The sequence below is a fragment of the Eupeodes corollae genome, chromosome 2 (genome assembly GCF_945859685.1).
Source record: "Eupeodes corollae chromosome 2, idEupCoro1.1, whole genome shotgun sequence".
NCBI lineage: Eukaryota > Metazoa > Arthropoda > Insecta > Diptera > Syrphidae > Eupeodes > Eupeodes corollae.
In genome coordinates, this window is record NC_079148.1 from 96706115 (window position 1) to 96730901 (window position 24787).

The following is a 24787-nucleotide window of genomic DNA, read 5'->3' on the forward strand; positions in this document are numbered from 1 at the left end:
ACTTTACTCTTTTTTGTAAATAGTCAATAAAATAATTTTTCCTGATTATAGATAACGAACAGTCTTATAACGTTAGAAAGTTTGCCTATTGCAACATTCAAACAGAACTCATATTTAATAAAGATTTAAATCTATATATTTATTTATGTAGATACCAAATGTATGTTTTATCACGAGGTACTTAAGTTTTTGCGTGTGTGCACTTCAAATGACTATAAGTCATAGATAAATATATACCAATATTGTTTTCATTAATTATAGCTGACATTAATCGTCTCTACATTCATTCATTCAAACGTTTTTAAAACCATTTATTAATAGGTAGATGTACTTTGTTTTTGTACTTTTGTTTATAAAACTATATTTCCTTAAAATAGTTTAAAGGTTTTATTAAAGCGAGAAGTAGAAAAATTTAGATCTTAATCAAATTTGCGTGGAGTGTGTCTATTCCTCTATTATAAATGATTAGTTTTTGTTTGTTCAAGGGCAGCAGCAAATCAAACAATCAAACTAGAGGATGGAAGCACAAACATACTCAAATACTCACATATTTATGTACATATTATAATGAAGCTTCTGATATATGCTAATTTTCTTTTCTAAGACGCAATGCAACTTCTGGCTATATTCTTTTTTTTTTGAAGATAAAGAAAATAGATTAATTTTTAAAAAAATATATGCACCTTTGTTTTTTATTTATATTTCATAACAATACAAACTTTACATTGTAACACACCGAAAATAGAGCTACCTAAAGAAATGATTCTAGAATTAGATATTCATAGCAGGTTTGCAGTTTGCGCGACTCTGACGATGCTACGCACTACGAGCGTCATTGACAGTCGCTGGAACTTGAACTTCTAAGCCGTCCATATCTTTGGTGAGCGTTATTTGACAACCCAAACGAGACGTATCAGTGAGGTCATAGGCTAGATCTAGCATATCGAGCTCTTCGTCGCCAGGTTTGTCAGGGAGCTTTTCGTAGTCGGCGGGCTTAAATATCAAGTGGCAAGTTGAACATGTGAGTGTACCTTCACAGGCTCCGAATCCATCCAGGTCGATATTATTGTTTACCACAACATCTAGGATCGTGTCTCCCACTTTTGCCTTTGAGGTAATTTTTTCACCACTGGCTTTCACAAATGTTATTTGAATTCTACAGTGATCGATGACTTAATATCTTTTTTTGTGATTATGCATACAAAATACTTACTCGGACTTATCGAAGTTAGGAACAGTAACTGAGAGGTTTCTGGAATATTGTGTACATACTTGTGGAAATTTATTTGGCTTGGCAAGAAGCACTTTAGTGCTTTGTAGGACTGTGCGTAACATTGTTTAGAAGACACAAATTCAAAATAAAATTCGTCAACAACTTATTACGCCAACTTCCCTAGACTTTCTAAAATAAAAATTTATCGCAATAGGTTCTTCAAAAAGTTGATAGCAGATGAGTTTTCTTCTGACAGCAGGAATTTGACATTTCAACGTCAGAACAAATTATGTAATGAAGTGCGTTCCAGGATGTTGCAGAATGTCGGAAAGTTGAAAGTAAAGGTGCGTTTTACAACACGAAATTAATGTTGCGTTTTGCTACACGAAATTTAAGTTGCGTTTTGATCACCGGCTTGTTTTGAGTTTTTTTTTAAAGCAAAATTTTGAAATTCAAAAAGATTCAAAATCTATATTTCCACTGACTCTATTTCAAGAATAAGCTAATTTTGTATAAAAAGTGAAAACTTTTACAAAGATAACTCTAAGTAGATGAATCCTTATTGAATTTAAGTTTTAAAATAAAAAAGTTTCATTTTGAATAGAATTTTCTTTAGCCGAAACCTATAGGTGAACCTATAATATGAATACTGTTTTTTTTTATAAAATGAAAACAAGTGTTTTTTCCATTCACGTTGGTGTCATCTATTCCTTGACGCTATTGGCTGTTCTAGTGCAAATATGGAGCAACTTGACTTGTATCTTGTAAAAATGTCTAATAATCTTTCTTTGAAAAGAAATTATGAGACCTAGAATCAAGAGGTGACGTTTGAAAGTTAATTAATTTTTTTAATCGACTAGCAGTCCATATGTAGTATATCAATGGCCCAGAATATTTAAATTATAAAAGTGACATTTATTTGGTAAAGACAGTAGATCAAAAGCAGCAGATTCTTATAAATAAAGATTTTGAACATATTCGCCTTTATAAAGGTGCTTTTTCTTAAATATGGTTTTAAGTCACATAATTACTCCGCTTCTTTTTCTAACACTGCAGATGGAAATAAATTTAAAACGGCTTAACTCTGATTATTTGAACCAAAATTCAACTCGAACCTTAGATCATTTATATATAAGTTCCTAGGTTCACTTGAGATTGGATGGATTGTATATTTTGCTCTTTTTAATTTTGACAAATGACAAATTTAAAAAAAGCATCTGTTGATTGTTTTTTTTTTTGCTTAACAATTCTGCAAAATTTTTCTTGGTTGAATTAATTAACTATAAACAAATTAAAGATATAATTATTTTTTGTTTGATATTTCGTTGGACAATATTTTGTTCATCATGTGGATAGCTAACCATTTACACTCAGGTAAATTGTGTAAAAGTTTAATTCCCACTATCAATAATAAGACATCTTTATAAAACAGGTAAAAAGATGTACCTTCTTTCGGGAAGGGAATACACAATTGGCCGCGTAGGATCTGACATCGTTTTAACAGATGATACATCCATTAGTCGTTCTCATGCACTTTTCCAAGTATCAAATAAATCCTTGAAACTCGAAGATAAAGGTTCCAAGTACGGTACATATCACAATGAGCACATTGAGAACAAACAAAAGATCCCCAAAGGCAATTTGATCGAACTCAAAGAAGGTGATCGCATTTTGTTTGGAGCTTTAAAAAATGAATGGGTAATTTCAAAAAACAACATTAATACAATGGTATCTTCATTAAATGCTAAAGACTTAGTTGAAATAAAGAATCAGCTTGATATTTTGGGTGGGAATATTATTTCCAAATGGGAATCGAAATGTACACATTTAACTATGCCCGAGATAACCATAACTATCAAAGTCTTACACGCATTGATCGAGAAGATTCCCATAGTATCGTGTAGTTTTTGGAAAGATTACCATACAAATATTCAAGACAAAAAGGAACCACCTAATCCAAGTAACTATCTGCCAAAAAGAAGCATCCAATTATCATCAGCAATTCAAGATGGACATATGGGTTTTAATGAGAATCGTAAAACACTGTTTGCTGGGAAAACATTTGTTTTTATGAGTAAAAAGCATTTAGAAATGTATGCGCCAATTGTGACAAAAGCGGGAGGACAATGTAAAGACTTAAAAAATAATGTTTCCAAATCATTTTTGTTGAAGAGCAATACCATAGTTATACAGTACGTTGCCTCAACACAATCGCAAGGGACGCAAACAATTAACACTATATCTGGTAAGTAAAAACTGTACGCAGTTGGTATCATGAACATATCCTTTGTACGTAATTCGAAATTCTTTAAAGAGTTATAGGTACCAATGTGCTTACCTATTCTTTGAATTCACTGTGACATTGGTCTTAATATAAAATAAAAATCATTTTAACTTATGTTTTTCTAGAGTATCTGGAAGCTAATTCCCTTCGCACTATACCCGAATATGAAATCGGATTAGCAATTGTATGCTGTACGACTGAAAAGTACTGTAATCCAGCGTTCAATGCAATTTCGAATATACTTCCTGATTCGGCTCTTGAAACTCCAAATATTGGCACTATGTTAGCAGAGAACACTGGATCACAAAAATCGGAAATCAATACCATCTTCTCTCAATATTCTGATGTTCCAGAGAGTAATTGTTTGAAGAAGAAGGCAATTCAGTCGGAAGTATACGATTCAGAAGTCGTAGTAGTAGAAGATAATTCGAAAATCACAAATTCAATTGATAGCTTGAAAATGATCTCAGAAAGTTCAGACAATATAATGCCCAAGACAACTGAAGAAGAAAGTGCAAGAACTGATAATAACGAAATTGATAACTTAAAAAACATCGACTTCTCCGATGATGACTTCAGTGAAAATCTTGTTCTGTCCTCAGATTTGCCCTCGAAAGAATGTTCTCAATCACAAAAAAGACCAATCACACCTATTGAAAATTATAAGCAAGTGAATAAAAAACCCAGAATAGCAAGGTCGCCATTGGGTGGTAAAAGTAAAGAAGACAATGAAAATCGAGCAAAGTCAAATGAAAGTGGCCCATCCTCTTCATCTAAGAAAACTACCCCTCAAGTAAAACCGATTTTACCCGGTTTCTTACAAAAGAGTCAAATAGTTCATACACAACCAGCAGAAGTATTACAAGAAAGCCAACAGACCAAAAATAGATCAATCGCCGCCAAACGCGGTCGAATTGCCCTTATTACCGACAATGACAGCGACGATAATGATGATGATATTTTTAACTTTGGATCGTCACCAAAAAAATCTAAACCTTCTGGAGGGTGCATATCTGATGACGAGGATGAGTTGTTTGCATTTGGAACTAAGAGCCCCAAGGATGACGTTGATCGTGCGGAAAAAATCAGCGATTTGGATTTGCCCAAAACACAGCCTTTCGTTCCTAACAGAAAGTCGTGTCAGGCAAATATTGTAAGTTCCAAGATTAAAGTTTCACCATTAAAAGCCGCACCTGATGGTTGGTTGTCAGCTATGAGCATTTTAAAAATAAAATGCGATGAAGACGAGAACGTAAAAGAAGAGAAAAATTGTTCACTAGATGACCTGAAGCAAAGAGAATGGATTGATTCGTTGAAAGAAGGCTTTGCAGTTCGAGTTCGTAAAATGAATTTGACATCAAAAGGAAGTAACTTTTCGATTAGTCGAGAGTCGTCAAACACATCTTTGGATACTAATAGGAAGAATTTCAAGGCGTTCATAAAGGTAATAACTACAAAAATGCTTTTTTAAGTCAGCAATATTATTTCATATACACAAGTTTCTAATATTTAAAAGTAATTCAGGTAATTCTGAACCTTCTTTCGGTAGGTTTATTTTCTCATAAAGTATCTAACTGATTTCGATAAATTTTATTTGGTGTCGGAAACCATAGCTGTGAAGATGTGCAGAATATACCTCAGATAAATGCACTCTTTTTTGCTTAATTCAAGGTGGCTTCAACAGCACTTCTCTTTACTAAAGCCATAATGGCTCTTTTGCCGTTGTTAAGCATGTTCTCATCTTTACGGAATTGCATAGCAATGCAAGATGCCAGCGAATGGAAATTTTAGTGAAAATATTGTTCATTCACAATCTTGTGTTTATATTTCTTGTACTGTTATTTTTTTTAAACGTGTTATAATCATTTCATTATATGTTTTAATTTAATTTTAAAAAGAACATTCAAAATAGTAATTTGTACGAAAAGTTAAGAATCCCAGCAAATAAATTGGTTACTTAGGTTTTGCACAGTACTGCATTCAGTTACTAACCTCGTTCTATGTATGTACCGTTGCATCTTAATAAACTCCTGGGAATGAGAACTTTTATCCGGAATAGGGTTAAAAGCATCAGACCTAAGGAAAACGCATGGTTCGATGCGAGCTGTAAAGAGGTTATTAGGGTCAAGAAGGTAAATTTCCGTTGTTTTAAAGCCAATCCAACTGAGGAAAACCGGTATAAGTTCAAGCAAGCCAGGAAGACCTGCAACTCCTATATTGGACGGACCAAATTTGTACATGACCAAAAATTACGGCAAAAAATACTGCAATGTCCCAAAGGCAGTAAAAATTGTTGGTCATTTGTAAAAAACATGAGGAATTCTTCCTCTTCCTCGGTTCCTACGCTCGTTGTGAATGACACTCCATTTGTTAGCTCCTTAGAGAAAGCAAATCTCTTTGCTATGCAGTTCGCCGCAAATTCAACGCTGCCAGTGAGTGTTATGACTTCGCCTGTACTTGATTGAGTTATTGATTCTATGGGGCAAATCTTTTTTCGCACTCGTACTGTAGCGAGAGTCCTAAAAGATCTTAACATACATAAATCTGCTGGTCCGGATGGTATCCCCGCTATTGTTCTGAAGAGGTGTTCTTCATCGCTGGCAAAACCACTGCGTAAGCTTTTTCATCTGTCCTACTTCTCAGGTCTCGTTCCGAGAGGATGGAAAACCGCATTTGTCCAGCCTATTACCAAAAAAGGCGAATCTTCCTCACCGTCTAATTACCGACCGTTTGCACTTACGTCCCTTCTTTCCAAGGTCATGGAAACGCTGATTAATTATCAGCTCAAGCAATATCTTGAAGATCGAAAGCTTCTTAATGACCGGCAATACGGCTTTCGTAGCAATAGGTCCACTGGTGATCTCATGGTTCATCTCACCGAACAGTGGAACAAATCTTTACAAAGTTTTGGAGAAAGTAAGATTATTGCACTAGATATTTCAAAAGCATTTGATAGGGTTTGGCATCAGGCTCTCTTATCGAAAATGCGTGCTTTCGGTTTTCATGAATCCCTCCTTCATTGGATTAGTAATTACCTTTCGAATCGTTCAATACAAGTTGTATTGGATGGATTCAAGTATGAAAACCACAAAATAAATGCTGGTGTGCCCCAGGGCTCTGTTTTATCTCCAACACTCTCATTTTTATTAATGATCTCTAGTCTGCAAAATACATTATTTCGCTGACGATAGTACTCTTAGCTTTTCATATTCGTTTTCAGATTCACACCCCTTTTCTTCGGATGTGGAACTGCAACGACAAAATATGATAAGCTCATTAAATTCCAACCTAAACAGCATTGTACAATGGGGAATAAGAAACCGCGTGGAATTTAATGCTTCGAAAACGCAATGCTGTCTTGTATCGTTAAAGCGAAATATACCCCTCCTGCCATTATCCATAAATGGCACTTGCATCGAGGAAACTGAACATCTCGATGTTCTCGGTATGTGTATCATCAACCACCTCTTGTGGAACGATCACATACGCGACGTCGCCAAAAATTCCGCAAGATGTTTGGGTTTTCTAAGGCGATGCAAGAAGTTTTTCTCCCCCTCTGATCTGGTTGTTATTTACAAGACTTATATACGTCCAAAGCTCCCATATCTGGGCTGGTGCTCCTGCAACTTACTTAAGCCTCTTGGATAGTATTGAACGTAGAGCATTTAGATTGATTGGTGATATTACCATCATAAGATCATTTACGTCACTTGAACATCGTCGAAATGTTTCTTGCTTCACCCTCTTTTACCGTTAGTTTAATGGTTTATGCTCTAGAGAAATAGCCAGCTGCATTCCTCTTCTTAAACGGTTCAACCGTAATACTCGCGCTTCTAGGAATGCTCATCAATATACCCTCGAGCCCAACTTCGGTCGTACTGTCAAGTACAGAGATTCGTTCTTTAGCCTTACTATGCGAATGTGGAATGCCTTGCCACACTCTGTCTTGCCCAGCTATTGCAATATTCGGGAATTCAAAACCAATGTGCACCGACATCTCCTTTCAAACCCTCTCTCCCTTTCCTAGTGCTCACACTGTGTCTACATAATAAGGGTAATATATCCCTTTGAGTGTGCGCTTATTATAAAAAAAAACTATAAGTTTCAATATTAAACATTTTTTTTTTATTTTACAGAAACATAACTACAAAACACAAACGCAGATCATCCGAACTTTTCCAACTGTAGTGCAACCAATCTGTTAATTGACTTCTTTAAGAAAGACCAAAGTTCAAAGGTAGAGTTCATGCTCTTGCGGTTTTTTAAACATATTGCTTAGTTTATAGGTGTTTTCTATAAAGATATTCTTAAGTTTTGCTCGTAATAAACTTTCTAAAAACACTGAGAGCCTTTTTGTGATCATTTGCAATTATTTTTCTTTCCACTAGTTTTTGAATGGCAAGCCACTCGTGCTTAAGAACATACTTAGTGGCACATGAGTCTAAACATTTTTGCCGTTTAGCATCTTCGTCTTTGAAAAACTCTCTTATATCGTCTACATTGTGAATACGACTTAGATCGATTACTGGCTTTAATGACTCCCTGCTAATTGGCATTCCAAAGTCTTCTTCCTTTTGTAACTTCTGAAGCACACTTACAACTGGAATTGGTGTTGTATTAACAAACTCCTTATCCATTCTTATGCTGTTAACCTGGGCGGGATCTTTATCTATTTCGATGTGGGCTGTGGGCTTGATTGAAAATCGTTCGAGCTCTTTCGGAAAGTCGACATTTTTAAAACTATTCTGGGAATCTACTTGTGGAAAATGTTTTCGAAAAGGCATCAATTTTTCATAGAATTCCGAGTAAGTATTTCCAAGTTTATTGGTTAAGTCCCAAAGCTTTGCTATCACAGCCAAGAAAAGTGTGATAGTTTCCATGAAAAAGTTGTTCCTTAAGAGTTTGTTAAAATAAGTAGCTGATTCAAGGCAGCAATAGGCAATACGTTGATAGATTTTATGCACAGACATTAGTCGCAGTAGAATGTAATCGAAACTGTTTCTAGAAGGTACCTCATGATGATTATACGATGATGAATCTGGTAGCATTTGATAGAAATTACTTAGCCTATTTTCCACGTCAAGCTTCAGAAGACGACTCAATGCTGTGTTCAGCTTACAAAGGAATTTAAAGCCATTCATGTTGTGAAAGGAATTCTTACGGCGCGCCATTAAACGGGATAGTAATGCAGCACTATTAGCTATTTCATCTTGAAGATAATCAAATTGAGAAGTCTTCCGTTTAAGGAATAAAGAGCGGACTTGTTTCACTAGAAGGATACTATGTACAATATTTTTCTAAACTTTGTTGATAAATCTTACCGAATGTAATGTCTGAAACCTTGATAGTTACAAGAGGCGGTATCATAAGATTAACTTCATTACAAATTTCAGTCATACTTTCAAATTGTTTTGTTTTATTTCCGATTCGAAAGTTCTTTGAAGTAAATCACGTTGTGGTTGTTTACAAATTTTAGCTTTAACCAAAGATCAAAGATATAGTTAACTTTTGGAATCTGTCACTTGGCCATTATATACAGCCCGCGTTCGGTTGGCTATCCACTTAAGGATCACATAGATTGTCACAACCAGAAGGATAGGCAACATTAATTCTAGTTTTTTGAAATAAGTATGAATGAATTACAAAATGTGAGTTTATATATGTACGTTTGAAGACATATTTTCACACAAATTCTTAACAAATAGCAATTTAGTTTTATTTGATTTATGATGGATACTTTTACTGTTCAATATCATATATTAATAAATTTAAGAAAACAAATTTATTCGTCGCGAAAAAAATTGTAGTTGATGAGAACTGTCAAACTTTATTCGCGTTCCACATTATCCACACTCACAACGAATAAAATAATCGCGCGTATTTAACCTAAAAAAAATCATTCTTGTTTTGGTTTTGGCGGTCAAACTTCATTCGCAACGAATTTAAAACTCTCATGTGAAAGAAATGTCAAAATCGACGAATATTCGTTCATTCGTTGGTCGTGCTCATGTGAATAATGCTTGAGACCCATGTTGTCATTTTATATGACAGAACTATGTAACTTTGCATCATTTACATGGCAGAGAGTATACACGGGTGTGTTGGGTGCAGAAAAACATGCAGAGATACGTGCAGACAAGCTGCCATAATGGTAACAGCTCTCAATAGAAAGGAAAAAAGCAACAAAAAGATATAAGAAAAAACAAACAAAAAAACAAACAAACAAAATTTTAAACAATATAATTTTTAAAGGCTTTAAGTTGAAGTATCCGTTCCATGATTTTCACTTGTACCTTTGGTACAAAGTAAGAAGGAATAGTGAATTGTCTTTATATTTCATTTTTCTTATCTGTCAAACTGACTGAGAAAGTTCTCAGAAATTTAAACTGAACACAAAATATAGCCAAGCGGTGTTAAACAGTTAGTTAGGGGTCTCAATAGTACATGTTTTAAACATTAAGGCGTGACACACCTTTAAGTCATAAAAAAAATATTTTTTTTCGTACCTCACCTTACTTTTTTTGTATTTCGTTTTTTGAACCTTAAACAATTTGTTTTGAATTGATAGTACGATGAACTAACAGCTAGGTATGTAAGGGGAGCATGCTGGCCCCATGCTACCCCCTGCTTGGGTCATTATAGGATTTGGGTTGGGTGTGGTTTTCAGTGTATTCGAAGTTCTGTTTGCATTTGAACACTTAAATCAAAGAAACCCCCAACAAAAAAATGTTTGCGTGTTTTGTATTTGTAAAAGTGAACTTTAAAAATTAATTAAAAATAGAAATAAATGTGTCCTTGCTCTATAATTGCTATAATTATTATTTATTTGCACATATCTATCAAATAAAAATAAACGAGTGTTGAAATTTGTGCTGCGGTAATGGAAAGTTGAACCGAATATAAATCAACTCTGAAAAAAGTATTGCCAGATTGAAATCACACATCTAATAAAAACACCCTTTACAAAAAGAATTCTAAATTTGATAGCTAAAAAAATGCACACGAACGCGGCCAATATAGAAAAGAAATAAGTGATACTGGCACCACTTATTGAAATCCTCAATCGATTTGACAGTTTGGTTTTGACATAAATATGACATTTAGTTCTTTATTTTTGTGGTTATGAATTGTTATGAAAAGGTTACGAAGAAGGTGTATCTTTAATTAGTTGTTTTTCAAATAAAGTTTATATCAAAATGCCTACTTATGAATTATCATTAGTTTTACGGCAAATGAATCGGGTGAGACAATCATGTAACATTAATTTACAAACCAGAAAATACAAAAATGTTAACATTACAGCCGGAAATTGTTTCTGTACTGAAACGTACAGCTGAGTCTATATTCGAGAAAGGAGGTTTTATTCGAAAGCTAGAGAACTTGGGATCACGAGCATTGCCACACAAGATAAGCGAGCACGGTCTCGTCCATCGCGAAGGGAATTACTTTGCTATTCAATTTGATACAGCTCCAAATAAAATTGTTGATTTAAATGAAGAATACGGAAGGGATATCGACATCATTCGCAAACATATATTCAAATTGGAAGAGACTAAGCCAGTGGAATGTACATTACATGAAGAACTTCAACCGCCAGCATATAGGAAGGATGTTCAGAAAATGATTGAAATAGCAAAGAGAAAACAAAAGAAAAAGTACAATTACAACTCTGGTCTGGATTATTATCCATTCCAGAAATAAGAACAGGACGGGCTATGAATTAAACACTTTGTTTCAAATAAACTTTCAAAACTTTAATTGTCTGTATTTGAACATTTTGTCTGATTATGTCTATCAAGACATTCTTTTTCTCTTAGAGACCTTTACAAATTTGTCTTATAAGCGAAAATGAACCAAGTAAGAATTTATTTCGACATTCCATCGCAGCCATTTTAGTAATTGGTCTGTTGCAATACGTTCTAAGCATATTATTGGCTTTGAGAATAGGTTCGAATACAAATTATAAAAAAAAATGATTTTTACATTACATACGATATTAAAAATTAAGCCTGATGAAGTTTCTACAATGACCTCCGTAACAGGTATATGGTCGAAGAGGAAATAGTTTTTCAAATATTTTGTACATGCCCTACTCAATTAAAACGTCTTAGGATCTGGGCAGGACACTGCTATTATAACTATTCAAGCCAAGTTGACCAAATTTGTAGGGAAGATCCATGTTGTACCAAAACCACAGTTCTAAAGCTACTTGTAATAAATATATCTAAGATGAATTTCTTCATAAGATGTTGCCATCTAGGACATAATGGCAGAAAACGGGAATTTTTTTAGAGAAAGGTATGTGATCCGTACTACGTCTTTGTTGAGAGTTAATTCAAAGAAAACATTAATTGGGCCAGAAGATGCTTTAAAATGCCTCTTAGCTATAGAAATATAAAGCAAACAAAACCTCGAACGAATTTTAGCAAGAAAACAAAAAAGGGTTTAATAAAAACACCCACATTATTTTTCAACTGCATGTTTATAACTAAATTAGACTAGTGACTTACAACTCTCAAACATTCCTGTGTGCGAGTAATATAGTCAGGAATAGCGGGGCCTACAGTTTTAAGCCGAATCCGAACGGCTTATTTAAAAAGCACTTTTCGTTGCAAGAAATAATCTTCGAGGATTTACTCGGAATTGGTAGCACCCGTAAAAAGAACTTAAGGTGGTTTAGGTAGGAATTAAACCCAAGACCTCTGGCATGACAATCATACGCACTAACCATCACGCCACGGGTTCTACCCTAAGGATTTTCTTAGGATTTCAGAATTTACTTATATGAATAAATATTATCACAAGACTGATGATATTCTATTAAATGAACTAATTTTATATATGTACATACAACTGGCTACCTCTCTCCGATAAATTGTCAAAAACTTATAAAACAACAGATACTTTGCTAAACAGCTATGGGGCGAAGTTTCTTCAGAGATGGAACTGACTGTTCCGGATATAAAGAAAAAATGGAGTATTTTAAGGGACCAATTCCAAAAAGAGTACACCAAGTGCAATGGAGCTGTAAGGTCTGGTGCTACCTCCGAAAACAAACTTACTACGAATCACTTTTATTTTAAGCAAAACAAATGAAATAGGGAGTCCCAGGAAAGAAGAAGATACAGAACCGTAACCTTTATCGCAGCCGGGAACCTCAACAGAATCCCGACCTGAGTTACCCAAGTCACAACAACAAAATAAAACTCAAAATCAACGTTTAACTTCTCAAAGATTTGGAGGATTTATGGAAAGAAACAATTATAACGTCGATTAATATCGTCAGATTGATACATTTGATGGGTTGTAATTTCAAATCTTCAGTTCTTTTATTTGCATAAATATTTCATTAACGACGTCTTGTACGTTGACGCATTAAATGACTGTATGAATTTCGAAAATAAACATTTCTTTGAAAACTTCCATTAAAAAAAATATTATTTTTAAATACAAGCTTCACAAATTCAGACTCCAGACCGATATCATCCGCGGTCGGAAGGAGTGTATATGCAGTCGAACATCCGAGACGGTCGTTCAAATTGTTCCGACCCGATAATTCGGTTTTAGTGTAAGCGAGCCGCTCTAATTTGATTCACTGCATTTTTTATTTACAACATTTAATCTAAACTTAAAAAATATGAATGCCAGGTTCCTTCGTAATCCTAAACAAATTCTTGTATAGAAAATATCTTTTATCGGTTGAGAGTGATTTAAAATCAAATAGCAAGCATTTTTAGAATGTCATAAGTTCGAAGCGGAAGTCAAATGGAATACCTAGTTGTATGAAGTACATCGACACCACGACTAGTGAAATACCAAAAATATGCAATTTATTCGCTACTTATTTTCAATCAGTTTATTCAATGGAGACGCTCCTTCCATCCAAGAGATGCCTTCCGTAAATAGAATTGTCGACTTCAGCTCGGTGAACTTAAGTCGTAAAGAAATTGAAGAGGCCCTGTCTGGATTAGATGCTAATAAAAGTGAAGGACCCGATGGGATTCCTGCTTGTTTTTTAAAAAATTGTGCAATTGCGTTAGCTGAACCACTTGCTATAATTTTCAATCTTTCACTAGCAGAAGGAAATTTTTTGGATAAGTGGAAAATTTCGTTTTTGTCTCCAATTTTAAAATCGGGGTCAAGGCAGGAAATTACTAATTATAGGCCAATATGTAAAATTTCTGCAATACCAAAAATATTCGAGAAGCTAGTTTGTAACAAACTGTCAGTTTTGTTTCGTAGCCACATATCAGTTTTCCAACATGGATTTGTTTCAGGTAAATCAACTGCGACAAACTTAGCTTTATTCGCTCACGATATCATATCAAATATGGAAATGATGTGTCAAACGGATATTATTTTCACAGATTTTGCGAAAGCATTCGATAGAATTAATCATAAAGTCTCACTTCAAAAATTAACTTCCCTAGGTATTCACTCTTCGTTATTGAAGTGGCTAAAATCATACTTGACAGGTAGAATTCAAAACGTAAAAATAGATTGCTCGTTCTCATATGACATCTTTGTTCCATCAGGGGTTCGTCAAGGAAGTCATTTAGGGCCATTACTGTTTTTGTTATTTGTAAATGACATACATAATGTATTTAATGATTCGAATTGCCTTCTTTTTGCGGATGATCTAAGACTTTATCGTAAAATAAGCAGTGAATCTGATTGTTCGCTTCTTTTGAAGGATCTAACAAGATTAGATGATTGGTGCCAACAGAATCACCTTCTTCTTAATATTTCTAAATGTCAAGTCTTGTCGTGTTTCAGGAATTACAACCCAATTTTGTTTGTTTATAACATCAAACACATAACACTAGAAAGAGTGAGAACAAAGAAAGACCTAGGAGTTATCTTAGATACCAATTTGTCATTTTTACCTCACTACGACAATATGATTAATAAAGCTAATCAAATGCTTGGTTTTATCAAAAGAAACACCAGATAATTTTCAGATCCCTATACATTAAAATCACTATATAATTCTTTTGTAAGGTCGGTTCTAGAGTATTGCAGCATAGTCTGGAATCATTATTATAATAATTCAAGGGATAGAATTGAGAGAGTTCAAAAGAATTTTACTAGATATTTTATGCTTTCTTTAAGTTGAAATGGAGGATTCCAAGACCGTCCTAGAGTGTTCTGTGTTTGCTGCTTGGAATACTATCTCTTCAAGATCGTAGAGTATACTTTTCAGTGATGTTTATTAGAGACATCATAACGTATCATATAAATTGTCCCCCCTTACTATCATTAGTAACTGGAGGAAATGCTCCATCAAGAACAACACGTTGTCGATTTCTTATTTATGAACAGTTTCATCGTAGCAATTATGTTCGAAATGAACCTATTTCCTCTTGTATTAGGGAGGCTAATTTAATTTGTAGCAGGGTTGATTTTTATTCTAATTGTTCAAGAAACATGTTCAAATCTCTTGTATTAAATAATATTTGAATAATTTTTTCCTAATTGTAATTAAATATGTTTTATTTAATGTAAGACAATAAAACATTCTATTTGTAACAGTCGTATGTTTATTAAATACATAGTTCCCACCAACAATTAAATTATGTACTTTTATCATAGTCTAAGAGATTAACTGTAATCTATTTGATGAATAAAACTAAAACTAAGACTCACAAGTATCAAATTTCTTCGGTACTGTACAGCCAACTTTATTAAAAGGAATAAACTATGTATGTACTTGTAAATAATCAAAGAATATTTTATGCTTATTAAAATTATTAATTTTATAAATATATCAATGATACTGTACTGCAGTTTGAGCTCAAAGATATAGCAAATACATCTACGGGATTTCGAAATCACCGGAATACAAACTGGGAGCGTTATAGGGAGGTACTAACACAACTGCTTAATCACAACCTTCTTAAAAGCTCCTCCAGTAAAGATGAACTAGACCTTTCTGTAAATCATCTCACCGAAGCCTTAAATGAATCAATGAGATCTTCATGCCCTGTAACCATTTTAAAGGGTTAAAAGAAACCTCATTGGTGGCATAAAGAACTAGAACCATTCAGAAAGAGCTGTCGCAAACTCTTCAACAGATCTAAGTACACTAGATCTCCTTCTGACTGGGACTTATACAAACAAGCTCTAAAGCAATATAAAAAAGAATTAAGAAAGAGTAAGAGGTCTTCTTGGAGAAATTTTTGTGGTAAAATAGAAAATACTTCAGAAGCCTCAAGACTCAGGAAAATTCTCTCAAAAAGTCCAACAATACCCAGTGCTTTAAAGACAGAAGCAGGCACGTGGACTATCACAGATGAAGAATCTCTTAATCTGTTATTAGACACCCACTTTCCAGGTAGTTCTAACATACTCAACGACTTAACATCAGAGTCTCAAGCTTCTACAAGCGATTTAGTTGATCTAATAACGCGGGAAAAACTGCAATGGGCCATAGACAGCTTTGATCCATATAAATCTCCAGGACCAGATGGAATCATTCCGGCCGAACTACAAAAATGCTCAGACATGATTATTCCACCATTGGAAATCATTCTGACAAGCTGTGTGAGGTTGAGATATATTCCCAAAGCCTGGAGAATGCCAAAAGTAGTCTTCATTCCCAAAGCAGGGAAACCCTCACACGTTAACCCTAAAGATCAACGACCAATCAGCCTATCATCCTTCCTTCTTAAAACCTTGGAAAGATTGATTGAAATTTATATCAGACATAATTTAAAACCATGTCTCATTTCCACAGCTTAACATGCTTACTCCAAAGGAAAATCAGTAGAATCAGCACTTCACTTACTGGTACGTACTATTGAACATTCCCTCGAATACAAAGAATATAACCTGGTAGCGTTCCTAGATATTGAAGGAGCTTTCAACAACGTCAGTTACCAGGCGATCACAACAGCAATGGATAAGCTGAAATTAGAGAAGTCACTCATAGACCTTATAAGTCTCATGCTCAAAAGAAGGACAGTAATTTCTAACATGAGAAGTTTTACTACCACCAGATCGGTGAATCGAGGCACTCCCCAAGGTGGAGTCCTTTCGCCTCTTTTATGGAACATGATAGTAAACGAGCGGGTTACTCAACGCTGGACCATATATTTGCGTTAACAAGTATTGCCAAGAAATGTTTTGATAAAAAGAAAAAATTATATGCTTGTTTCGTTGACTTCAAAGCTGCATTTGACAAGGTGAATAGACAAGCATTGTTGTACAAGCTCTCAATGCTTGGAATCTCTCGGAAATTCTTGCAGCTATACTTCAATTTCCTTATCTCGTCGACTGCTTCGGTATGGGATGGATCGCATCTATCAGATTGGTTTGAAACGACAACAGGTGTCCCACAAGGCTGCATTCTTAGCCCAATCCTCTTCGCTTTATTTATTGATGATATTTCCGATGTTCTTCCAGGAGGAATATCTTTTGCCGACATACAAGTAAAAGTCTTACTCTATGCTGATGACCTAGTATTGCTGGCTGAAAACCCTTTCACTCTACAGCTGCAAATAAACAGGTTAAATACATTCTGCGAGAAATGGGGGTTAGCTATCAATACTAGCAAAACTAAGGTGATGATTTTTGAGACTCGTCAAAGAAGAAGGCTTCCCGAAGAGAATTGGCAACTTAATAATATTGCTATTGAAGTGGTGCAGGAATTTAAGTATCTGGGAGTTTTAATCACACACAACCTTAACTTCGCAAAGCATGTTAAGAATAAAAGTAATGAGGCTAAATTAGCTTTGAGCATAATGTGGCCCAAGTTCTTTGCGAACCAAGAAATTGATCTGTTGTCAAAATACCGTGTGTTTCGCGCGACTGTGAATACATGCATGTGCTATGGTACCCCGGTTTTCGGACATACTTATATAGAGGCGTTCGAAGCAGTACAAAGATATTTCTTCAAGCGCTTATTTAGATTGCCAAATTCAACGCCAAATTATGCCATCTACGTGGAATCAGGATTATCGCCTCTTTACATTGAAAATCTAAAATCAAACTCCGACTATTTAATAAGAGTTATGAGAAGAAGCGGAAGAAGTCTTCATAAATCAATCATGGTAAGATTGTTGCAAACGAGGGCTTCACCATTCAAGGATTGGAACGAGTTAGCCCTAGCCCACGGAACTAATCTTCCCCTAAGTGAAACAAACGTTGATGAATGGCCGGTGCTTTTTGCTAATGTCATCGCTAAAATAGATGAAAAAATTTACACCCAGCATCTATCTAGAGCAAATGAAACTACATCTAGAAATATGTATAAGAACCTAAATCACCAGTTACCCTCGGAAGCGAATTATTTCTCTACTGAATTTTCGGCCGAAGCTATAAGCTACATATTCAGAGCTCGTGTCGAATTGTTGAACTTAAACTTTATGCCCCACCGAGCTGACTTGTCACAAATTTGCGAGCTTTGCAACAGACGAGAGAATGAAGATACAATCCATTTTATTGCAATCTGTCCAATGCTGCAGGAAATCCGACGATTGTATTTCGAATCAAGTCATCTCACCCTAAACCGACTCTATGAAATACTCAATGGAGCGATAGGATGGTCTACCCTCTATAAGTACTGCAAACACGCCTTAGCATATCGCAATAGTTATGTACCTTAAAACAGCAGTTGTTGCAGTTCAAGCACCAAAATTTTTGTTGGTATCTTTTGTGTTTCAAATCACTTAAAAATTGAAAACGTATAAATATATTTGTGTTTCAAATCATTTCAAAATTGGTATCTTTTTGTGTTTCAAATCATATTAAAATTGTTAAATTTCTTAATTGAATTATGTAAATCTAATTTTAGTTACTTTATGTTTTTTTTTGATTTTGTATACTATATAAAAAAAAAAAAAACTTGTTACTTTTATTTATTTTATTTCATTTTTATTCTTTATAACACTAAATGAAATGTCATAACAGGCAGACGGCAGAATAAGCCATGTCATTATTCTTAAGAAAAGAAATATTATTAATCAAAAATTTTTGTTAATAAAGAAGTTATCTATCTATCTATCTATCTATCTAGTAAACGACCTACTTACAGCATTGGAAGCAGAAGGTTTCAAGGTGATTGCCTACGCTGATGACGTTGCGATATCCGTATCTGGGAAGCACCCCCAAGTTCTCTCGGAACTCCTACAAAATGCCCTAAACAGGCTAACTAAATGGGCTAATCAATGTGGATTGGACGTCAACCCACACAAAACAGAATTAATACTCTTCTTGAGAAGATATAAAATTCCTCAGATTAGCCCACCCAAGATTAGAGGAATACCATTAAGCTTTTCCGATCAAGCTAAATATTTGGGGGTCATTTTAGACAAAAAACTAAATTGGAAGGCAAATATTGATGACAGAATCAAAAAGGCTACAGTAGCGCTTTTTACTTGTAAAAAGGCCATAGGATCAAAATGGGGCTTCTCCCCAAAAATAACCCACTGGCTATACACTTCGGTAATCAGGCCGATACTCATTTATGGAGTTGTCGTATGGTGGACCGCACTGGACAAGATGGTAAATCTAAATAAACTCATTAAAGTCCAGCGGTCAGCAGGTATGTGCATCACATTAGCACTTCGCACAACACCAACCGCAGCACTGGAAGTGCTTTTAAACCTAACACCACTTGACATCTTCTCTAAAAAGGTGGCTGCCAACTCATGTGTAAGGCTTAGAGCCACGTCTCAATGGACCAGTAACAATACTGGGCATACAACTATTCCAGACAATTTCAGATCTATCCCAGATCGCTTAGACTATACCACCCCAAAAATGGTATTTGGTAAAAGATTCCATGTGTCCATCCGTTCAAGATCCTCCTGGGAAGAAGAGGGACCCCTGAAAGACGATGCGGTACACTTCTATACTGACGGTTAAAAGACCGATCACGGAGTTGGAAGTGGTATCTTTTCAGAACAACTGAATCTCAGTCTATCCTATAGACTTCCCAATCAATGTAGTGTATTCCAGGCAGAAGTAATGGCGATTAAAGAAGCACTATCCTGGCTCAAAGAAAACGTTATATCTTGTAAGGATATACGAATCTTCTCGGACAGCCAAGCCGCTCTTAAATCTCTCGCGTCTGTCTCCACAAACTCTCGAATAGTCCACGATTGTCAATCATCTCTGAAGGAGATGACGGAACAGTTTAACATTCACCTCATTTGGGTGCCGGGCCACAGAGACATTCCGGGAAATTGCAAAGCCGATGAGCTTGCCAAAAACGGAACACTTCTGCCTTATGTTAGACAAAAACATAACATAGGAACACCACTTGCTACATGCAAATATCTTCTCAAGCAATATGCTTTAGAAACAACAAATACTAGATGGTCACAAAGTACCACCTGCCTGGCAACCAAGCAAATATGGCCAAGTATTGACTTAAAACGGTCAAAAGGCTTGATATCACTGAGCAGACAAAGTATAAGCTCTACAATTGGAGTAATAACGGGACACTGCCTCATAGGTAGACATGCTCTGAGGCTAGGGGCCTACACAAATGACTTCTGTAGAAGCTGCATGGACGAGGAGGAAGAGGAAACAGTCCAACACCTTCTATGTACATGTCCACCACTCTCCATTAGAAGGAATTACTTTCTCGGTAATCCCTTCTTCGATAATACCAGTGAACTGGCAACGATTGACACAAAACGTCTCTCTAACTTTATTAAAAGTACAAAATGGTTTGTTTAAATTCATTACTCTCCCATGAGTAACCTCATTAGTGGTATCACAATGGACCCTTGAGGTCTACGTGTGTCAATGATATCTGGACAGCCACTCCAACCTAACCTAACCTACTGTACTGCAATATTTTTGTGAACTTACCAACCTTTTTTAACTTACTCTTGCAATTGTTTCAATGAGTTTAATTCTTTAACGAAAAGACAAACAATGTTTCTCATAAAAAGAAAATATATTTATTTTTCAAAAGGAATTTAACAGATAACCAGACATAATATATCAAATATATATACCGATATATAATCCATAAGATGTATAACATTTCAACTTTAAAAAGACACTACTTTGATTAAATTCTTTGTGTAAAAGGCCTTTCAAAAATACTCTCGTAAACGTTAATGTCTTAAAAATAATCTTTTTTAAGTTAAAAGACTTGTAAAGTTAGTAATAATACAAAATAATGCCAGGTTGCATTTTTCATTTTTCATTTTAGTTAGATTGTTCTGCTTGTTTAAAAAAAAAATTATAAATGCTTAATGGCACAATATTTTATAGAATTTAAAAACAAATAAATACATATATATTTTAATGTAAAGTTGGTCTTTTTTATGATTTTTCATTGTCTTTGTTTTGTTTAAGGAATGTTTAAGGTGCCAATAAAGTATAAACAAACATTTATAAAAAAATTTGGAAAAAAGAAGTTAAACATTTTTTTCTTAAAATTATACAAAAATAGTTATATCAATTTTAAATACATTATTAGTGATTTTCACAATTGTTTCACTTTTTAGATCTTAAATGGAATGCTATGTGAATATTGTTTTAAATTTAAATAAGTACGCGAAAAACTTTTTACAAAAATTTACATATGCCTGGTGTTGCCGAAATTGATTCCGCTTTGGTTAGCTCCCTTGTTTGAACCGTATTGGAGCGATATGACATTTTGGCCAGCTTTGAGCTGTTCCTCGCTGAAGTTTCGAACATTTTTGTCAGCTTCTTTTGGTCCAATCGAAGGTTTTCCAAAGTTGTGTGCCTAAAAGGTTTGTTGAAATAAAAGTTGGTTAAATTGAGTTCTCAACTAAGAATATTTTAAATTAATTACTTTTCGTCCAAGTGATTGCAGGCATATGACGACAGAATTCAAATTTTGTCTTTCCCACAGATCAACACTCTGGAATGTTTCTTGTGTTGGGACACCGAAGTTCTTTGCACAAGCTAAGAAAGCTGAAAAGAGAAAAAAACAATGTAGGAACGTTAATACAAAATACACTAATATTGAAAAAGTATATTTACCGGAAATATTTTCCATGCACTTGAAAGCCATTTTGCTTTCATTTATTTTCTTAACTGAACCAGCTTGTAGGCAATTTGCGAGTTTGCACAAGAGAACACCATCTTTTAAGACTTCGAAGAAGTTATCCATGTCACCAGATGTGTTGATTGGCTCGTCGGTAATAATTTTGATCCATTCTAGACATTCTTGAGCTAATTCTTCGCTATATTTGGAGTTGATCTGAAAAGAAAGTGTGCTATTAGTTTTAATACTACTCCAACATATTTTATTGAGAATTAACAGACATGGTGAAATCTTGAGTGATCTTTTTTAAAAACTACATTTTGAAAAGATTTGACTTATTTTTAAAGTCGCCCAGACGTTATTTAAACAATGTGCTTCAAAAACCGATGACTGGTTAACAAAATAGTTTAAAATAAACTTTATCACAGCAAGACCTGGAATACCTTTCCGTTCTAAGCATTGTTTTCATTTATAAATCTATCAGATAAATATTTTCAAGTCTAGCAAACAAATTGTTAGCCTTGGAAAATTCTAAATAATTTCCATATCTGAGGCAGAAAAAGCTTAAACTATGCAAATAAGACAACACGATAAGAATTTTTTAGGAGCGGATGTCCGTAGATCAAACAGCATAATAAATGACTAACAACTTAGTTTTCTGATTGGTTGATTGTTATTTTTATTTTTAACTACGTCAACCAAGTTATGCATTTTGTATTAAATATTACCTGAAATGGGTCTATAAAAATGATGTTCATTTCGATTTAATCAATTCTATCGATCAATTTACAAACAAATAAGAATGATTGGTGTAAGGTTTGATTGTTCCTAAAATAAACATTCTTGTTGTTATCAATAAAATAGGTATGACATGATGTTTTCTTGATGATTTAACTTGAATCAGGGATGGACTAAGCTGGAATGAATGATGAGGTAAAATTATTGATCGAAAAGCACATTCTTTAGAATCGAACTTCGAAGATGCTTTAAATCAGAAATGTTCATCAGATTCTCTTTTTGACGAATTGACAGATTGAAAGGTAACTGTTGAAAATGTGAGTCTTCCAAATTGTACATATTTATTTCGCTCGTCTACAAAATAGTCCCAATCATTGATAATTAATGTTATTTGAAGACCCTTTATTTTTAACTCCGGAAACGAGTTTCATCTAAGGAAATGAAACGTATTAAATGCAGGTACACAAACACACACCAATGACTTTGCAGTCAACTCTATGGCAGCTTGAATTATAATAAACTGACTATGGCTCTTTTTATTGATATGGCTAAAGCCTTTGATATGGTTGATCATGATTTACTGTAAGTAAATTATATAATGCAGGATTTAGGGGAGTTATCTTTCAATGGCTGAAGTCATATTTAAAAGAAAGAGTTAAAAAAGTAGTAGTTAATGGTGTTATGAGTGAAGCTCGATATCTAAAATCTGGAGTACCTCAGGGCTCCGTACTCGGTCCCTTGTTTTTCTGGTTAATATTAACTCTCTCTTTAGGTTGCAGTTGAATGGCCTTCCTATGGCTTTTGTGGATGATATATCGATTACCCACCAGTCAAACTCAGAACATAATAATTGTAACATCTAAGTTGAAGAAGATCTCGAAATTCTAAGAACTTGGTTCTCTGTTCATAAGTTAATCCTTAGTGAAAAAAAACAAAAATAATGTCATTTAAAACTTCAAGCCATCAGCTTTTGTGATAGACCTAATTTTTTAGAAGCTGGTTCTTGTTCCGATTTTTGTTTCAAAATTGATTCAGTGCACAGTTTTAAATATCAAGGAGTTACAATTGATTTTAATCTTAACTGGAAAGATAATATTTTTAATATACAAAATTATTTGATGCTCATTACTAGAAAAATGTATCTGTTAACACCATTCTGCTCAAAAAGAGTCATTACGTAAAGGAACTTCTCTTCTAATACTTGAACGGCTATAAATAAAGTTTAATTGTTCCAAAATTGATGGTGATATGACTGACCCATTGATTAATTTTATAATAAGCTGAATGTACTCTCTTTGTTTTGAAAGCCATGGAAGATTTACGAGCGTGAGCCTATGATTGTAGGGTGGAAGTTCAAACCTATTGGACCATGGGAAGAAACGGAGGCAGAAGCGCATGAATCTTCTTTGTACGCCTTCTATTCTGTTTATATGGACTGAATAACAGGGAGTCCATATTATGCAACCATATTCCAATATTGGCCTTACAAATGATATATCAAAATCAAATGGGGTGGCGCAACAGTCCGTTGTGAACCAGGGCCTAGTGACTTACAACTCTCAACCATTCCTGTGTGCGAGTACTGTTGTCAAGAATGGAAGGGACCTACAATTTAAGGCCGAATCCGAACGGCTAGTTAAGAAAGCACTTTTTCATGACAAGAATTACTCTTGAAGGATTTGTCAATTCCTCGCAAGAGGCAGTACCCGCGAAAATTATTTTTTTTTAAATTGAGGTGGCACATGCAGGGATTGAACCCTAGACCCCTTGCATGATAGTCCAACGCACTAACCATCATGTCACGGGTACTACACAAATGATATATAAAGAAGTTTAAGAATATAAGGGTCGGGAAAATCATGTGAAAACCGTTTTATAAATCCGGGTGTTTCATTTGCTTTTTTAATAATATATTCATTATGATTTGTAAAAGGTGATTTTGAGTCAAGAATAATACCTAGGTCAGAGAATGTAGAGAGTTTAGTCAAATAAGAAGAGTCTAATTGATAATTGAAAGTCAAAACATTTTGTTTGCGTGTAAAACACATTGATTTGCATTTGTCTACGTTTAGTAAAAGCTTATTTATAAAACACCATTCGCGAAAACTATTTAGATCATCTTGTAGGAGTAAACAGTCGTCAAGTGAGTGAATACGTTAGAAAATTTGAATGTCATCAGCGTAAATTAAAACAGATGAGTGTTTTATAATAGAAGGTAAGTCGTTAACGTACAAAATAAACAGTAAAGGTCCTAAGTGGCTGCCTTGTGGTACGCCATAGTTGGTATAAAAATATGAGGACTGCGCTGTATGATCTATTATACAAGTACGAAAAAACCCAACTAACAAATTTATCGTTAAAGCCCTGGGATTTAAGTTTGGAAGTTAACGTTTTGTGGCAAAATTTATCAAAGGCCTTACTGAAGTCGTTGTGTCCGTTTTTCAAATTTGAAATTCGTCCATATCAATAACTTCCAATAACTTAAAAAATGTCCACATGTCGAATATTGGAATTACCCATAAGACATTACACCGAGGAATAGAGAAATCCGGATTTTCATCAACGTTCGTGCTAGAGC

At 34.5% G+C, this 24787-nt stretch overlaps 5 protein-coding genes across 5 annotated transcripts in view; 2 read left to right on the top strand and 3 right to left on the bottom strand.

Moving 5' to 3' along the window:
• Positions 1-658: 658 nt before the first annotated feature.
• LOC129945595 (adrenodoxin-like protein 2, mitochondrial) lies at positions 659-1460 on the bottom strand. Its single transcript, XM_056055423.1, has 2 exons — positions 1214-1460; positions 659-1156 (listed from the first exon to the last, which is right to left on the bottom strand). The coding sequence occupies exons 1-2, from the start codon at positions 1333-1335 to the stop codon at positions 817-819; spliced, it is 462 nt and encodes a 153-aa protein (XP_055911398.1). The 5' UTR covers positions 1336-1460; the 3' UTR covers positions 659-816.
• Positions 1461-2429: 969 nt separating this feature from the next.
• LOC129945592 (nibrin) lies at positions 2430-7838 on the top strand. Its single transcript, XM_056055421.1, has 4 exons — positions 2430-2587; positions 2646-3458; positions 3623-4941; positions 7634-7838. Exons 1-4 carry the CDS (start codon positions 2560-2562, stop codon positions 7700-7702), a joined length of 2229 nt encoding a protein of 742 aa, XP_055911396.1. The 5' UTR covers positions 2430-2559; the 3' UTR covers positions 7703-7838.
• Positions 7600-8968, bottom strand: LOC129945593 (uncharacterized). The gene is made up of 2 exons (XM_056055422.1): positions 8819-8968; positions 7600-8766 (listed from the first exon to the last, which is right to left on the bottom strand). The coding sequence occupies exons 1-2, from the start codon at positions 8892-8894 to the stop codon at positions 7805-7807; spliced, it is 1038 nt and encodes a 345-aa protein (XP_055911397.1). The 5' UTR covers positions 8895-8968; the 3' UTR covers positions 7600-7804.
• A 1614-nt stretch (positions 8969-10582) lies between these two features.
• Positions 10583-11255, top strand: LOC129946306 (probable 28S ribosomal protein S6, mitochondrial). Its single transcript, XM_056056440.1, has 2 exons — positions 10583-10738; positions 10800-11255. The coding sequence occupies exons 1-2, from the start codon at positions 10694-10696 to the stop codon at positions 11196-11198; spliced, it is 444 nt and encodes a 147-aa protein (XP_055912415.1). The 5' UTR covers positions 10583-10693; the 3' UTR covers positions 11199-11255.
• Positions 11256-20387: 9132 nt separating this feature from the next.
• The window catches only part of LOC129946872 (myophilin), a 37296-nt gene continuing 32896 nt past the window's right edge, over positions 20388-24787 (bottom strand). The window contains exons 2-4 of the mRNA XM_056057238.1: positions 21468-21687; positions 21277-21398; positions 20388-21207 (exon numbers count right to left, since the gene is read on the bottom strand). Of these exons, the coding sequence (XP_055913213.1) occupies positions 21037-21207; positions 21277-21398; positions 21468-21687 (513 nt within the window). The 3' untranslated portion in view covers positions 20388-21036. The remainder of the gene's footprint in view (positions 21208-21276; positions 21399-21467; positions 21688-24787) is intronic.

Coding starts and splice junctions, on each gene's coding strand:
- LOC129945595 (XM_056055423.1), bottom strand. CDS start 1,335: ATGTTACGCACAGTCCTACAAAGCACTAAAGTGCTTCTTGCCAAGCCA. Junction 1,157..1,213: donor CCTAACTTCGATAAGTCCGA/GTAAGTATTTTG, acceptor CGATCACTGTAG/AATTCAAATAACATTTGTGA.
- LOC129945592 (XM_056055421.1), top strand. CDS start 2,560: ATGTGGATAGCTAACCATTTACACTCAG. Junction 3,459..3,622: donor AACAATTAACACTATATCTG/GTAAGTAAAAAC, acceptor ATGTTTTTCTAG/AGTATCTGGAAGCTAATTCC. Junction 4,942..7,633: donor ATTTCAAGGCGTTCATAAAG/GTAATAACTACA, acceptor TTTATTTTACAG/AAACATAACTACAAAACACA.
- LOC129945593 (XM_056055422.1), bottom strand. CDS start 8,894: ATGACTGAAATTTGTAATGAAGTTAATCTTATGATACCGCCTCTTGTA. Junction 8,767..8,818: donor GGTTTCAGACATTACATTCG/GTAAGATTTATC, acceptor GTATCCTTCTAG/TGAAACAAGTCCGCTCTTTA.
- LOC129946306 (XM_056056440.1), top strand. CDS start 10,694: ATGCCTACTTATGAATTATCATTAGTTTTACGGCAAATGAATCGG. Junction 10,739..10,799: donor TTTTACGGCAAATGAATCGG/GTGAGACAATCA, acceptor TTAACATTACAG/CCGGAAATTGTTTCTGTACT.